Source organism: Hibiscus syriacus, unplaced genomic scaffold (assembly GCF_006381635.1).
Source record: "Hibiscus syriacus cultivar Baekdansim isolate YM2019G1 unplaced genomic scaffold, ASM638163v2 tig00110597_pilon, whole genome shotgun sequence".
Taxonomy (NCBI): Eukaryota; Viridiplantae; Streptophyta; class Magnoliopsida; order Malvales; family Malvaceae; genus Hibiscus; species Hibiscus syriacus.
Genome location: NW_024062795.1, coordinates 7,732,578 through 7,745,809, shown reverse-complemented (window position 1 = coordinate 7,745,809; position 13,232 = coordinate 7,732,578). Strand labels below are relative to the sequence as shown.

At 38.3% G+C, this 13,232-nt stretch overlaps 1 protein-coding gene across 1 annotated transcript; it reads right to left on the bottom strand.

Moving 5' to 3' along the window:
• Window positions 1-3,431: 3,431 nt before the first annotated feature.
• LOC120134704 (microtubule-associated protein 70-2-like) lies at window positions 3,432-12,619 on the bottom strand. The gene is made up of 11 exons (XM_039151144.1): window positions 12,051-12,619; window positions 11,829-11,914; window positions 7,017-7,082; window positions 6,768-6,938; window positions 6,483-6,653; window positions 6,191-6,346; window positions 5,944-6,090; window positions 5,788-5,859; window positions 5,184-5,699; window positions 4,916-5,103; window positions 3,432-3,870 (listed from the first exon to the last, which is right to left on the bottom strand). The coding sequence occupies exons 1-11, from the start codon at window positions 12,307-12,309 to the stop codon at window positions 3,831-3,833; spliced, it is 1,872 nt and encodes a 623-aa protein (XP_039007075.1). The 5' UTR covers window positions 12,310-12,619; the 3' UTR covers window positions 3,432-3,830.
• Between the last annotated feature and the right edge of the window lie 613 nt (window positions 12,620-13,232).

The window sequence follows — 13,232 nt, the reverse complement described above, 5'->3', positions numbered from 1 at the left end:
ATCATTCATCAGCAGTGAGTTAACAGCGGGAGGAGAATGGTTGTATCGATTCATTCCAAACGGAAGCGACCAAGCAATCTTTGGCAATGCATCTGTTGTTATATTTCCTTCACGCATAACATGAGCGACTTGAACTCAATCAGATGAGGGACGAAATGTGAGACCCGCTCCATGGCTGCACACCTTGCTTCAGAAGAGTAAAAGCCTCTTTACAGTCGGTTTCCACAACAACATTCCTCAAGCCTAAGTCCCAAACTGCTGTCATACTTTCATGAATGCCCCATAACTCCGCATCCAACACAAAACAACGACCAAGGGCTTTAGAAAAACCCATCAACCAGCTGCCATGTGAGTCACGTATAACCCCTCCACAAGCTGATAAACCAAAGGATGGGTTACGGGCTCCATCCGCATTAATCTTCGCCCAACCATCCAATGGAGGTCTCCAGTAAACATCAGAATGAGGAACTTGTGAAGTTACCTTGTTAGAGTTTTGTTGAGAGGCCGGATGAACAGCTTCAGCACACATCCGATTACCACTATAAAGAACACTCTCATCGTCTATAAAATCTGGCTCAAAGATGAGTTAGTTTCTTGGAGTCCATAGACACCACAGGATCTAACCAAATAGGAGGCCCCAATTATCAATCTTCATAGGGAAATACCTTGGATGGAGAAGATTAGTACGAATCCAAGCTTCCATATCCATGTGTAGAAATTCATCGAACAGTTCTGGCTTAATAAGGGTAGACCATGTAGAGACAGCCACTGCATATCCACACAAAATGTGGGAGATTGACTCCACAGCAGTCCCACAATAACCGCATCCAGCATTATCCGTCATATGGCGACGGACTCTTTCCTCATTTGTCATAAGTCTATTCTTGCATATTAACCATAAACGCATTCTAACTCGAGGGAGACCTCTATAGCGTGAAATGCTTCGCCATAAATCAGAATCCACATCAGTAAAGTCTCCAATTCTTCGATAATATGCACTGGACGTGGTGAACCTTCTCTTCTTGTCCAACTTCCATCCTGGATGATCATCCCCTCCTAATAATGGAGGTTTAATCGCAGCAACAGCTAAAAGAATAGAATCTGGCAGAAAACTTCGAAATTCACTCCACCGCCAATCACCATCAAGGCCAACCATGGAGCTAACCGAAATTATGGGAGCTAAAGGTGGAAATGGTCAAATACAATGATCAATTAAAGGACTCGTGTCACCTACCCAATTATCCTTCCAAAAATAAACTTTTGATCCCGAGCCAAGTGTCCAGACAATACATTGGCGAACTTCAGACCAAACTTCATCGAGTCCCTGCCAAATACGAGAATAGCCATGCCGAAACAAGTGGTCTGGCAGAGCATCAGTCATCCTGTATTTTGCTCGCAGCACCCTCACCCAAAGCTGGTCTTTGTTAGACAGAAGGGGAAAGGCAAGCTTCATAACGAAAGCCTCATTTTGAGGCACCGTTTTTCTTAACCCGAGCGCTCGGTTTGCAGGTTGGCAAACCTGATCCCAACACACAAGGTTCACTCCTCTCTTAGCATCAGTATGGCCCCAAATGAAATTTCTAGTAAGTCTTTCGATTTCCGAGCAGACTCCCTTAGGAAGCTGGTTTGTTTGCATCACATACGAGGGAATGGTATTCAACACTGACTTAGCAAGTGTTACTCGCCCCGCCGGAGATATGATCGTCGCTTTTCACCCCGCAAGTTGGTCACGAACTCTTTGGACAATATAATCATAAGTAGCACGTGTAAAGCGCTTGTGAATGAGCGAAACCCCCAAATACTTAACGAGATCTTCAACTTGTGTAAATTGAAAACCACTGCTGATCTCACTACAAAGACGTTGATCAACATTTCCAGAGTAGCAAATATTCGTTTTTGCATGGCTCATCCGATGGCCAGAACTATAGCAAAAATCTTGGAGCACACGTTGAATCACATTTAACTGTTTCATAGAGGCCTCAGCAAACAAAATTAAATCATCCGCGAAAAATAGATGAGTCAACGGAGGTCCTCCACGAGAGAGGATGATTGGGATCCAATTACCCTCCATAACTTAGTTCTGAATAGCTTGCGCTAAGCGTTCCATGCACAAAACAAAGAGGTAGGGCGACAACGGGTCTCTCTGACGAATACCACGGGAAGGTCTGAACTCCTCCAACAAGCCCCATTCCATTGAACTTAGGTGGAAACTGTCAAAACACAATTCATTATAAGTTGCCGGAGACTATTGGGGCAGCCTATGTCATGAAAGGTATCGTAAATGAACAGCCACTCTAATCGATCATACACCTTTTCCAAATTGATTTTGATAGCCATCCAACCCTTCCTCCCTTTATTTCGACGCATCGAATGAATAACCTCTTGTGCAATAATGATATTGTCAATTATACTTCGGCTTGGAACAAGGCGGATTTGGTTTTTCCGAGATCGACATTAGAAGCAAAGGCTTCAGACGATTGACAATCATCATAGTATCCACCTTATAAGGGACTGTACAAAGGCTGATCAGCCTAAACCGAGATATGGATTCCGGAGCTCCATTATTAGGAACAAGAACAATGTTTTATTCATTTCGGCTGGCAATGAGTTGTTTGCAAAACAATCATGGACTAGGCGACACACCCCACTACCAACTACATCCCAATTTTTTTGAAAAAAATAAGCATGAAATCCATCGATCCCAGGAGCTTTGGCAAGATCCATGCTAAAAACAGTTTGGCGGATCTCCTCATCAGAAACAAAATCGGACAACATAGAGCTAGAGCTGCTCAGTAACCTAGGGAAGCAACCACGAATAGCGTAGGTGGAGGCAAAATCACCATCACTTGCAAACAAATTTTTGAAGAACCCAGTTGCAATTTGGCACAATTCCTCTTGGTCAGAACACCAAGTACCATCTATTCTTTTAAGCCAAAGAATAGTATTTTTTTCCTCGTCGGATTTTAGCAATCGAGTGATAGTATTTCGTGTTGCGGTCCCCATTGATAATCCAATTGCATCGGGATTTTTGCATCCACATGCACTCCTCGTGCTCAAGCTCTAAATTGTTATTCATTTAACACAAAGATGAGAAGTGGTCCCGCTCTCATATTTGACAAACACTTTTTAACCTTTGCCTCCCTTCCATGACAGAGAATCAATAGGCCCCTTGTCCATGGCACCAAAGTTTTCAAAGGTGAAATTAATCAAATCTTTTTTCCTTCTTGAAGATTAAACTTGAGGGCAGTGTTAAATTTAACTTATTTGCCATGCATATTCCTATATTGGACTTAGGACTAAACATTATGTTCTTTTCAGCATCTGATTGTTCATCACTAAAACAAATAGTTCATCACTTTACCGTATCCACGGTTAACAGCCCATCATCGTTCTCCCAAACATGAACAAAGAAAACAAGCTCATCGTTGTTGGATTACAGGAATATTAACAAACTTCATTTTTTTAAAGACAAATCACACTACCAGCACTGCAGATTACAAATATCAACTGCAAAACACAATGAAAGAAAACCAAACTACCTATACAACCAAACATAACCACTGGCCACTCCAAGGACAAAAGGTTAGCCCACAGTCAATAGCACTCTATATCAGACAGTCACATACCGATTCGGCAATTTCTTCCTCTGATTTACGCTTTTTTTCAGATTTCTTCTCAAATCAATATCAGTGAAAATAGGTTCATCGGCAAGTTATATAATCTTATAATCAATCACCAAAGTAGAGGTAATATATATAAAGAAAAATAAAACAAAGGACCCAAGAGACCTATGCAAATTTTGCTCCCACAGCTGCAACTAAAAATTGTTGTCATTGGGTGCTGCGTGTTAACCCACTTCGAGATACATTTCTGCATAAATTTGAGTTGTCAGTTACGTTGAACTAGATAGGATTATAATCTTTTAAAGTTTTAATTAGACAGTTTCCTTTAAAATGATTATGTAACACTGCAGTGAATTATACTCTCTAATTATATTGTTCAGATACTTTCTTCTTAGCCATCTACACCTATAGGTTATTAAGTTCTCAAAGACGCTGACAACAAAACAGAGAAAAAGACAATTTCATCAGCTGACTCCCATGTGAATAAATTCCAGACTTGATTATGGAAATGTGTATTGTCATGAAATCAAGGGAACCGAAAGATGCGCCTAGTTTTAGGTATCAAAAGATTTTGAAGAAGCTTGATAAAGTAATTAGGATGTTCGGCAAGATGACAGTGTATATGATTACTTCAATGCAGTCGTAAGCAAACAACGGAATGAGCACCTGGCTAACAAGGCTAACTCCATTATCTTTAACTAAAACGGGATTCAGACATGGATAATAACTTTGTCTATTAGAAGCCCAAGTCATTTAATCCCATACAAAGTTTGAGTTACCATGACGGTATAAATAAAAACATAAAAAAGAACAAACTTTCAAAACTCAAACCAAAAAGAAAATGCAAACACCATTGCTGCTTACCCTACAAAATAATGGGAAATGCAACAAAAGTGGTAAGAGTTTTGTGATCTGAATTCCATTTGATCCGACCCAAAAGTTCACAGATGCAACTCGCTTGGTGACAAATAAAATAGAGGGAAAATTGTGGATTTGTGGTGGCAGACATCCTTGTGCTGAATCATACACATTGAATCCGTACAGGCTATAATTCTACTATTAGCCGTTGATTAGTACTAAACCTAGTTTGAGTAGAATTTTGCTGGCCTATTTCCTTCCTTTGTAATCAATTACTTTTATAGATTTAAAATTTCTCTCCTTTGCTCGTGGTTTTTACCATTTAGGGTTTTCCACCTCGATCCTTTCTACTGTCATTATCTACCTATCGTATAACAAAAAGTAATATAGAGAATGAAGACATTTAACTCTAAACAAGTACATTAAAAAGGCACCTTCCAGTAAGCAGCTGAGCAGCAGATCCCTTAGAATTAGAGTTACCAAACCGCTTGGCCCTATTCTCGTGTTCTTTCTCCACACGCATGGCAGCAACCTCTTTCTCCATTGCAGCTACTTCTCTTCTCATCTTTTTAGCCTCAACTTCCATTGCCTTTGTCAATGTTTCCACCTTCTTAGAAAGCAACTGAAATACAAGAATTACTTGAGCATATATCCAGAACGATAAATTTAAATGGTATTGTGCTTAAAGAACAAAGCATCAACCTCAATCGCATCATCCTTATCCTTGAGGCTTTGATCTTTCTCCTGACCAGCTTTCCTCAAAGCTATAACTTCTTTCTGCAGCAAATCGTACAATACTCCTGGAACATTATCTTCTGTGTCCACGGGCTGGAAATCAGTGGGTTTTTCATCATTTGGTGCCTCACAGTCCTTGGTTCCATCAAAAGGCTGGTTGAATGAACTATTTGAGACTGATCCGTTTAAAAGCACTTTAGCCCTCTCTAATGATCTCGTGCCTCCGTCAAATGACTTGGATGTTCCTTTAGCATGCTTCAAAACTGTACTAGAAGACAAAGAGGATCTCAATTGAGAGCTTGGTGATTTCTTGGATAAAAACCCATTGGATGTAAGTTTTGAGAAGTTATCAGCTCCACCCAGAGATTGACGCCTAGAAGGCCCGTTCCTCATGCTTCTTACATCAGATGTACTGCGACCAAGACTGCTGGGAGTTCCTCTCAAGCTCTCTTCAAGAACTTTAAGCCGCAATTGATATTTCTCCTGGAAAATCAAAATAAAAGCCCTTATTTCAGAAGCAGCAGCATCAACATAGAGAACAGAATGGTAAGTGTCACGATCATATTATTACTTTCAACTGTGCTTCAGATTTTGCAGTTCGTTCAGTTATAGCAAGCTTGTCGCAAAGTTGCAGCATTTCTCCCTACAAGTAATAAAATCCACAACGAATAGAGTTAAAGTTAAGGACCTATATTTGTATTGAATGGGAGAAACCATCCACAAAAACCTGCAAGATTCTCCGCTCTTCGAGCCATTGTTTTACAGGCATCACTTTGTCATTGGCATCTTTCCACTCATTTGCTACAACTGTGGCCACTCTATTTGCTATTACTTTTGCACGTGCCAACTCTCGGTCAAGAGTTTTTCTTTCCTCCTAAGGAACAAAAACAATCATTTATTCAAGAAGAGTTCCAAGAGTATGTCAAAATATAAGAATATGGAAAACTTGGACACTTAAATGCCAGGCAGATTACATTCATCTCCTGAACTTTCCGCTGGTAATCCCTAACTGCATTTGCAGCAGCAGCACCAGAAAGAACAGCCTCCTCCAGCTCCCTTACTGTTTGTGTAAGCTTTTCAACCTCTGCAACTTTTTGGCGATGCATTTTGTCCAAAATTTTGTTTTCTTCCTACATAGACAAGTCATAAACATGCGACTTTCTCCATTATATAAAATGTAGACTAAGCACAAAATATTTGGCATCACTCTTAAGTCCTAAATTTGATGCACCTGACAAAAGGAAACACCAAGAACAGCTACCATACCTGGCAAATTTCTATCTGCTTCATCAACTCCTGGTTTTTATTTTGTAGATCATCCACCATGGACGCTTTTGCCAATGCAACCTGTACAGTCCTTTCAGCTTCAAGGAAAGCTGCTTCTTTTGATTTAGTTAGCCGATCAAGGGCTTTATTGTCGTCTTGAAGCTTTGCAATCTGCAAGGAACAAACAGAACTAATCAGTGAGAGAATAATTGATCATATAATTTATATAACATTCCCAATTATTTTAGTGAGACAAAAGCAATAGTTCAAAAGTCGCAACAAAACCTCCTGCCGAGCAATCTTCAGCTCAGCCTCCAAGGGTGCAAGAATTGCTTCAATAGGAGGCATATCATCGTCCTTTTGAGCAGCATGAACCCTCCTCAGAGTGGCCTCAGCTGCAAACTGAGCAGCCATCGATGCCTTCTTCTCGTCATTTATTTTCTTGATTTCAAGGTTCTGCAGAACATGTTCGTTAACTAATTACAGCAACACAATATGACGTAATAAGCTTGAAAAAATTTCCCACAGCAATACCTTGCTTTCCAGAAGAGATTCAGTCAACTTAAGCTTCTCTTCCATTCTCGAGAGCTCATCCGTAAGCTATTGTTAAAAAGAAAAACAAAGTCAGTATCCATCTCAATCACAAAATATTACAAGAATGCCAAGTCAGACAATGTTAACCCACATTTCAGATGTGTCCAGCAATGCAAACTGTCATACTTATATGGTATATTCAATTACTACAAAAATGTTGATAAACAAGAGTCTTTGATGAAAAAGCATTGGCAAGTATGTAGAAGAGCAACAAATTATATAATGATGATAAGTTTTCCTGAACAAGACAAGGGACCATACATAATCCATAAATAGTAAGTAAGAAGATAAAGAGGACAATTAATCCACTCAATCATGAGATTCAAATCATTAAACCCCATTACAGAATTAAATATAGGATGTAGAAAATATAAATGGAAGAATGGCATTTCATCTGATAGGCAACTACAAAAAAATGTTCTAGACTACAAATAGGAAAGAAATCCTATGGACAACTTTGACAGTGCCAAACAACATTAACAGACAGGGCCAAAGCAACTTTTTTTTTTTATAAGAATTTCAGGCCTCGTTAAAAACCCCCTTCTTGATTAATGGAGCTTATAAGTAATCTCCTTAATCAGCGGAAGGGGGAAAACAGTGCCTTAGGATTTTATTGAACCATACAATTACATAAGATACAGTCATTAATACACCCCTACAAAACCAAATAAGCTCGAAACAGCATAAAACATCCAAACAAAAAAAACACAGAACCAGCCAATTCCTGATTTAGCTAAGGCATCAGCCTCTAAGTTTGTTGTCCTATTAACCCATCTAACAACACCTTCTAAAACGTTAAGCCTATGAACAATATCTCTAATCAAAAAAGCATAAACATCAGGAACTAAATCCACTTCCTTAATCCAGTCTACAGCCACCTTGTTGTCGCTTTCGATAATGAGACGACCCTTCCTCTCTCGTAAATTCGCATAGAACATTAAACCCTTCTGAATAGCTTTTAATTCCATATAAGTTGGAGGACCCGGACCAACAGATTCCTTGAAAGAACTTACAGTCAAACCCGAGGAGTCCTTTAACACACCACCTATCCCACTCTTCTTCCAATCTCTTGTAGTAGCAGCATCAACATTTAACTTTACAAAACCTTTAGGAGGAGACCAAGGCAATATAGTTACAAGCTGATTTGAGAGAGCACAAATCCCCTAAAGAGGGATCTGAAATCATAGAATCCTTAGGAATAGAAACCTCTTTGTACTTAGCAAAGAACCAAGAAGCTAGTCTAAACTTTACTAAGAAAAAATACTCAGCCAAATCTAACTTCCCCCCTTCAAACACAATATAATTCCTAACTTTCCAAGTAGTCCACAGAACTGCCCTAGGAATAAAAGACCAAATTGTAGAGGTAGACTTCAAATCAGCCCAAGCTAGTAGGAAGTTTTTAGCATTAACATGAAAAACAGACTTAATCTTCCAGAAATTCAGAAATTTGTTCCAAATAGACCACACCACCGAACAAGTGAAAAACAAGTGCGAGGGAGACTCATCCTCCCTCTTGCAAAGAGGGCACATAATGTCTACAATTCCTTGAATTCCCCTTTTAACAAGTTTTGTCCTAACAGCCAGCTTCCCTAACACCACCTGCCACATAAAGGACTCCACTCTAAGTGGAATCTAACCCCTCCAAATAATCTTCTTCTAAAAATATACTTCTTCCGAATCCGAATTGATTGATGAACAAATCTTAGTGCCAGATTTAACAGTGTACACCCCATCTCCAGAACCTTTCCAAATCACCCCATCAGCAAACTCCATAGATAGAGAAACAAAGGAAATAGCATTCATCAAATTCACCCCCTGCTCTACTTCCCAGTCATTTAAATTTCTTCTAAACTGCACATCCCAATTCCATCCCGATGAGCTATAATTCCCAAATTCAAACAGTTTGCCCATTCTATTTGTGGAAATAGAAAATAATCGCGGGAAAATAATTAGAAGAGGATAATCCAAAGCCCAACTATCCTGCCATAACCTAATCACCTTGCCATCTCCAACTCGAAAAGCATTCAAACTTCTAAACTTAGAGCCAATACTGTCTTCTTTAAAGTGATTCTTAACCACCGATCTTCAAATCCAAGATACTCTTTGTGGGACTTTACTGTCAAACATTAACCAAGATGGATCCATATTGTATTTAGAACAAATGAATTCCCTCCAAACAGACCCCCTTTCATTAGCATACCTCCAAGGCCATTTTGCTAAAAGAGCTCTATTCATGAAAATAAGATTTCAAACACCTAAACCCCCCTCGAATTTTGACTTGCTCACAATCAGCCAGTTAACCCAATGTATCTTATTTTTACCTATCCCCCCTCCCCATAAGAAATTCGACATAATGGAGTTAAGAGATTTAAGTATCGAAGCTAGTATCTTAAATAAAGATAAAAAATACGTAGGGAGCGAACATAAAACCGACTTTATTAAAACCAACCTTCCTGCTAATGACAGTGAAGAAGCCTTCCACCCAGCTAATTTATTTGTAAAATTATTCACCACCGGACTCCAAAGTGTTGTAGAGTTTCTACTAGCTCCCAAAGGCAATCCTAAATATTCAGAGGGAAAACAACCCACAGAACATCCGATAGAATTAGCCCACTGATGAACATCTTCTTCATTCAAATTCACACCAAACAGTTTACTTTTCTTCAAGTTGAGCTGTAAACCAGAAACTACTTGAAACACTCTAAGCACCCTCTTAACATTTAAAATCTGCGTCTTAGACGCCTCACAAAATATAATGAGATCATCCGCGAACTGTAGATGAGATAATTTGAAAGCACCCGAATCCCTACCTATAACCAGTCCAGAAAACAGTCCCCGTGCCACAACCTTTAAAATTAGCAAATTGAGAAGTTCTCCAATAAAATTAAACAACAAAGGTGATAGTGAACACCCCTGCCTAAGTCCTTTAGCCATTGGAAATTCCTTAATAGGAACTCCATTCACTAAAACAGAAACTGAGGCAGTGGTTACACATTTTCTGATCCAACCTATCCACCTGGAACCAAATCCCATTTTCTCCATTACTAGAAACAAAATGTCTCAATCAACCGAATCATAAGCTTTCTTGAAATCTGCCTTGAAAACACAACCTTTAAGACCATTTTTCCTCCAGTAATCCACTCCTTCATTCACAATTAAAGAACAGTCCAATATTTGTCTCCCTTGGGTGAAGGCAAATTGTGTTGGGCTAATTAAGTTTGAAATACAACTCCTCGATAGGCACTTAGAGAGGATCTTATATAGTCCACCAACTAAGCTTATAGGCCTATAATCATCAAGATCAACACTGTTAGAGACCTTAAGAATAAGAGTAATAAATGTATGGTTGATGCCATGATCTCAATCTTTCCCCGAATAGAAGTTAGGAAGAACTTCATAATCTCTCCTTTAAGTACATGCCAATATCTCTTGAAAAAACCCAAATTAAAACCATCTGGCCCTGGGCTTTATTGCTATTACAAGACTTTAAAGTATCCCATATTTCCTCAGTAAATTCTTTCTCCAAACTTAACCTCTGCTGACTTGAAATACTGGAAAAATCCAACCCAAAATCTTTCACTTCTAAGGTCGATTTGTCATTAAACGCCTTAAAGAAGTGTTCTTTGACAGTGGCCTTTATAACATTTGGGTCTTGAATAACATTACCCCTGCTACTAATAACATTCAAAGCATTTTGTTTCCTCCTAACTGAAGAACATGTATGGAAGAATCTGGTATTTCTGTCCCCATCTTCTACCCACTTGGATCTAGAATTCTGGAACCAAATCTGCTCCTCTATCTTGTGCAACTTCCATAATTCTGACCTTAAGTCGTTTAACTCAGCTGCTTTCTCATCATGAGTACCATCTTGCTGTTGTTAAACCTCCACTTCTAATTTTTGAATCTTCAATTCTAATTCTGAAATTAAAGCTCCAGGAAACTTATCTCTCTTCCTTGCACAATTTTTAATGGCAGTTTTGGTTTTTTTCAGAATGTTAAAAATTCCAGCATTCCTCTGTAACTCTTTACATTCTTGAATTGAAGAACTGACCAAATCCTCGAATCCAGCCTCATCCATCAAGTAATTAAACAGTTTAAACGGTTTTTTCCCCCAATTTACACCTCCATTCTCAATTGTTACTGCATTATGATCTGACAATGATCTTGACAGCAGGGCCAAAGCAATTTAAGTGCTGAAAAACAAGGAAGTTATGTACAATTTTAAAATCAGATCATATTGGTACTACAAGGCAACCTGAAAATGAAGTTGGATAGCATCACAGAGGATTGATGCTGTTAGATGACACAGCCCATCCATAACTTTCTAAAACTACTGAGCAACAAAAATAATGAAGCTTCCATCCAACATGACTGACAGAACAGTTATGTATCATGTGTTTCACAGCAAATTACATCCCCACAGACCAAGAAACCAACTTTCCAACCATCAGGACCTTGGCATAGATTTGCCATCAGCAACGGAGACACAAGCATGCACAAAAAGTTTACTCATAAAATTTGCAGGATATACTTTTTCTTCAGTAAATAAGAATATGCACTGAAATACAAACAGCCTCATCTTTTATATATTTTTTTCAGTTATTATCATTTCTAAATCATAATTTCAAAATAGATTACTACGTAAATGACCACTTTTATTAAAGTGCTTCCACCAATCAGTTAAAACTAATTTCTTAAATAAAAATAAATAATACCAATAATTTTATTTTTTTTCAAAAAAAAAAAATCAACCTCTTCGACAGCCTTCTCTCTAAGCCTTTCAGACATCCTTAATGCCTTAATTTCCGCTTGTGCTTCTCCCAAATCTCTATCTTTATCTGAAACCCAATCAAATAATAATAATCAAGACTACAATAAATTAATAAATAAATAAAAAGGGTTAATGTTAAGTAAAACGCAACTAATTGAACCGAATCAAGGAGAAAAACAACTAGATCGATCTACATTCCTCACCTCTAACTTCATTCTCCAACCGATTTAGCTCTACTTTCACCGGATCCGACCCGTGAAGCAACGTAATGAACTCATTATCTGCATCGAAGCTAGGTCTAACAGGTCTCCTCCTCGATGAACCTTTCCCTCCGCTCTCCTTAAACGACGCCGACCCCATCGACGGCGGAGGAACTCCCCCCGAGGTCGACGTCACCCTCACCGGCGACTCACTCCTCGCGTTTCTCCCTACCTCCACCTCTTCGCCGGCAATCTCCGACATCTCCGGTTCAAACACTCCCTCTCACCACTCACGCCCAAAATGCAACCAAAACCAAAAAAAAAAAGAAAACTATTTCCAAACAGAGAAGCTTGCTTCACATCTAAAACTTCAAGTGGATCCAAATGCTAGGGTTTCAAATCAGTTGAAATACAGCTGTTATACAGATTCTCAGATATAGAATTGAGAGAGAGAGAGAATGAAGATGACTGAAAATAATGTTTTGCTCCTTTTTTTTATTTCTTTCTCTCTCTAGATTGTGGATTTAAATCTGGTAGCAGTGACTGGCAGAGTGGAGAGAGAGAGAGTAATTAGCAATGGAGTTTTAAATAATTGGATTACATTAATTAATCATGGATTAATTTAATAAGTATGTTTGTGTTGAGATAAAAGGCTTTTACTGTTTTCATCAGACAAAAAGCGGGAAAGCTGGGAAACTGTGTATCATCGGACAGCTAAACTTCAACTTCTAGTCGGCTTTATTGTGGGACAAGTAAAGCAAATGTCAATGTGTCCTTAATTTGTGTATATATATATATATATATATATATTATCTTCATATATGTGGCCAAACATTGCAATGGCAGCAAAGGCCATTTTGTCAATAATTGTAGCTTTAAAGGAAAAATTGGACTCATAACTTAGTTAGATGGAGGGATGTTTACAACTCGAAGTTCATTGTTGTTGGACCTAAGAGAAAACCAGAGTTCAATTGAAGGATAAAATTATATGCAAATAAGATGAATCGAAAAGTATTAATTATTATTATATTTTTTTAAATCTAAATTCTTGTCTAATTTCAATATTTTTTATATATTTTATTGATTGTATAATTTTATACTTGTTAAATTTTTAATACGACTTTTTAACAAATTTGTATCGTTGGTATGAAATTACATGCAAAGACAACAACACTAACTTTATTT